This window comes from Trichechus manatus, unplaced genomic scaffold, assembly GCF_000243295.1.
Source record: "Trichechus manatus latirostris isolate Lorelei unplaced genomic scaffold, TriManLat1.0 scaffold00113, whole genome shotgun sequence".
In the NCBI taxonomy this organism is placed as follows: Eukaryota; Metazoa; Chordata; class Mammalia; order Sirenia; family Trichechidae; genus Trichechus; species Trichechus manatus.
This window is the reverse complement of record NW_004444049.1, coordinates 63,181-67,104: the sequence shown is the minus strand read 5'-3', so window position 1 is coordinate 67,104 and position 3,924 is coordinate 63,181. Positions and strand designations below refer to the sequence as shown.

The 3,924-nt window shown below is 65.7% G+C and overlaps 1 protein-coding gene across 1 annotated transcript in view; it reads left to right on the top strand.

Annotated features, from left to right (window-relative positions):
* Positions 1–3,839, top strand: part of OSBPL5 (oxysterol binding protein like 5) — a 44,077-nt gene extending 40,238 nt beyond the window's left edge. Inside the window, exons 16-21 of the mRNA XM_012557639.1 lie at positions 8–63; positions 513–698; positions 1,024–1,150; positions 2,323–2,455; positions 3,053–3,155; positions 3,701–3,839. Of these exons, the coding sequence (XP_012413093.1) occupies positions 8–63; positions 513–698; positions 1,024–1,150; positions 2,323–2,455; positions 3,053–3,155; positions 3,701–3,839 (744 nt within the window). The remainder of the gene's footprint in view (positions 1–7; positions 64–512; positions 699–1,023; positions 1,151–2,322; positions 2,456–3,052; positions 3,156–3,700) is intronic.
* Positions 3,840–3,924: the final 85 nt, after the last annotated feature.

The following is a 3,924-nucleotide window of genomic DNA, read 5'->3' as shown; positions in this document are numbered from 1 at the left end:
CATGCAGAGGCTGAAGCGGCACACGGTGCTGTTGGAAGAGCAGACGGAGCTGGAGTCTGAGCGGTGAGACCGCTTAGGGGGGACCCTCTGCCCCTGGCCGCATGGCCCAGTAGGGGCTGCTTTCCAGGTTCTCGCATTTGCGACCATTGAGCTTGTGCGCAGGGCACCCCTAGCAGGGAGGGTGGCCTCAGCCAGACCCTCATGGCAGGTGATATGTCCCATGGGGGTGGGGGGCAGCTAGAGAGTGGGGCGGGTGCTGGAGAAGAGCGGGCTCTGGGCCGCCACTGCCACTGGCTCTGCAAGACTGTCATGGGCAGGTGACAAGGGCTCAGCATAGGAAATAGCCGTCTTGTGATGAATGAACAGCCCCACGAGGTGGTGAGCTCCCTGACACGGGAGGCAACCAAGCAGAGGTGCTCTGAGCTGCCCTTGGGGCCCTTCCAGTGCCGAAGGGTGGTGATTCCAAGCCCCCAGGAGCTGCCAGCCCCTTTCAGCCCACTGCCTCCCTGTAGGCTCTGGCAGCATGTCACCAGGGCCATCGGAGAGGGCGACCAGCACAGGGCCACACAGGAGAAGCTCACCCTGGAGGAGGCTCAGCGGCGGCGGGCCCTCGAGCGCCAGCAGACCCTCACGCCCTGGATTCCGCGGCTGTTCCGCCTGGACCCTGCCACCCAGGAGTGGCGCTACAAACATGAGGAGTTAGTGTGGCGGCGGCCCCGGCGGGGCTGGGGGTCCCTGCCACGCGGCTGGACCCAGTGGACCCCTGCCTCACCCCACCCCCCCCACTTCAGCCCCTCACCCTGCAGGATGAGGGATGGGGAGGGAGGGGGGGTGGCAGGGGTTCCCTTGGGGTTCCTTCCATGGTACAGCACACAGGGTGTGCCCATAACATCTCTCCTGGGGGGTGCACAGCCCAGCCACGCCCAAGGGCTCTGACGGCTGCTGGGAGGCTGAGGGCTGGGACGGGAGCCCCTCATCCCAAGGGCTGCCGCCTCTGCTGACACTGCCTTCTGGCTTTTCCAGCCTCAGCCCCTGGGACCCAGTGAAGGACATCACACAGTTCGAGCAAGACGGGATCCTGCACACCCTGCGGAGGGCGGCCGTGCCCCGCCAGACCCCCTTCCTGTGCAGCCCAGGGCCCAGGCACAAGGTCAGCCCCTGGCCCCAGGGCCACCACTGAGTTGACTGAGCACTGCCCTTCGTGACTCAGCCCTCGGTCCCCTCTGCACACCTTCACCCCCATTCCTCAGCAGGGCCTCCTCTCGCCCCTACCCTTTCCTGCCCAGCAGAGGACCCCTGATCGGGCCAGGGGGTTGCTGGCCCCCCCTCATTGCTCCCCAAAGGGCTCTCGGCAGTGTTAGTAGCACACTTTCCCATCATGCAGATGAGGAAACTGAGGCCTGCCCAGGGGAGGGGAGGGCCAGGATGTGCACAGCCACCTGGGCCTGGAAAGGGCAGGAGAGGCAGGGAGGCTCCAGGGGGGAGTAAGAAGGTAAGCAACTTGGACAAGCTCCAAGGTGTGGCTTTTCAGGGAAGCCTAGATGGTCCCCATCCGTGGGGCTGGGAACCGCTGTCATGCCAGCAGTAGCCACCAGGTGGCGGGTCCGCCCGCCGCTGAGCTGCACCTCTCGGATCAGCCTCATCCAGAGGCAGGTGCCTTGGTGGGCGGGCAGAGAGGGCGTGTCTGGAGAAGCCGCTCATTAACTCTAGCTGCTGCTCTGTGTCCTGTCCAGAGGGTAGCCACGCCCCAGCCATTTCTGGACCTGGGGCTTTTAGAGGCTGGCTGGGTCTGGGGTCCCCTGCTCACTGTTGGGGGCTGTAGCCTTCTAGAAGCTTCTGTGGCATTCTTTAGCTCACGGATTACCAAGGTCCCTGATCGGCCCTCAGGCCCTGCAGAGCCAGGTTCCTGTCAATACCTTCCCCACCGCCACCGCTGACATCTCTGTGTTTATAGGGCGCCACAACCCAGGTAGAGTAGGGTGGGTTGGTCTCCAGGTGCTAGCCCTCACCCCTGCAGATGGGGGTCACCAGTGGGGAAACTGAGGCTTAGCAGGGGCAGTGACCTCCCAGTCCCCCAGGGCTGGGGCTCGCACCGCGTGAGTCCAAGTCTAGCCCAACAGCGTCCTTCCCTGCATGTTGATCCGTCTAGAACCGTCCTGGATTAGCACACCAGTCCGCCAGGCCCAGGGTGGCCGTCGTCTGTTCCCTGGGTGCTCTCGGGCCTCTCGATGCGACCTTCCGTGGTGGGAGGGACACGTGGGCCTCGGGGCAGTGCAGGTGGTGACAGTGGAGTCCTAGTTACCAAGGCTCCCCCCTCTGCAGGGGCCTGGCCCCGCCCGCTGGCTCCGCAAGGCCAGTGACCAGCCATCCGGCCACAGCCAGACCACCGAGAGCAGCGGCTCCACGCCCGAGTCCTGCCCGGAGCTCTCGGACGAGGACCGAGACCTTGTTCCAGGTGAGCCTGTCTGGGACAGGTGGTGGCTGACCTGATGGGGAGGGGAGGTAAGGAGGGGAGAACAGCCCCCCTGCAGATACCCTCCTGCCTCTGGGAGGAAGGGGAGGTCCCAGGAAGTACCATCCCAGGTGTGGGGCAGGACCACGGGCAGGAAGCTTCTCCCTGCCACACCCTGATGTCCTCTCAGGGCTGACAGGGGCCCGCCCTCTCCAAGAAGGGAAACACTCAGGCCAGGGGCTCCCAAGCCCTGTGCTCAGGTGAGGTCACCTTTCTTAGCTGGCAGGGGCAGAGTGGGAGAGGCAGGGCCGACGGCATCCCTCTGCCTGTGACCCTCTGTTCCTTTGTGCTTCTGCCTGAGTGCCCTCTGCCCTCACTTGAGGCGGTGCTGTACGCCCTGCCCATTCCTGGACCCCGGGGTGTTTAGAGGCCAGTGGAGCCTGAGGGTCTCTGAAAACACTCCCTCCTCCCCCATCTCCTTATCTTGGAGGATTCACATGAGGGGGGCAGGGCTGAGCCAGGTGGGACCCTGAGACGCCCCCTGCCAGACCCTGGACATCAGCTCACCCCCTCCCCGCCCCGTCCTCCCGTCCGGCTCAGGCTGCGGGAGCCCATGCACGCGATGCAGGAAGGAGGCAGGGCGGCTGCAGACGCTGCACGAGGTCGTGCTGTCTGTCCGCGAGGCTCAGCAGGAGCTGCACAGGTGAGGGGGGTGCCGGGACCCCCACCCGCACCCAGGGCTCGGGGTCAGACACCCAGACAGAGTGGAGGTGGGCCAGGCAGGAGGGCAGGGGTGCCGGGACCCCCTACCCGCACCCTGGGCTCAGGGTCAGAGACACCCGGAGACAGTGGTGGTGGACCAGACAGGAGGGCCGGGGTGCTGGGACCCTCCCCCACCCCAGGCAGGATTCGGGGTAGAGAGGCCAGGATACCCCAGCAGGAGGCCACAGGGGTCACCAGCACAGGAGAGGTGCCTCCCTGCTGAGCAGAGGGCACCACAAACTTCCCTCATGGACCTCAAATGAGGTGAGATTCCAGGCGGGCGGCACGGAGGAGCAGAGGCCTGACTCCTGACCCCTGAGTCTCCGTTTCCCCGAATGCGTGCCTGGGACATGCGCCCGGAAGGCAGGTCTCCCTGCCCGTCCACCTCCCCTTGTCCAGCACGTGGTCGGGCTCCCAGAGGCCCCCTCCCGCCTGTGGGAGCAGAAGAGGGTGGGGGCCTCAATACATCCCCAGCCTGTGTTGCAGGCACCTCTCGGCCATGCTGAACTACACCGTTCGGGCCCCACGCCTGCCGCCCCCCGGCCTCCTGCAGAACCCCCGCTCCTGGGTGCTGCTCTGCGTCTTCCTGGCCTGTCAGCTGCTCATCAACTCTGTCCTCAAATAAGAGCCCCCAGGGGCAGCAACGGCTGTAGAAGGCACCCCCAGCCCCCTCCCAGGCACCAGCACTTTAGCCAGCCCTGTGGAAGCCG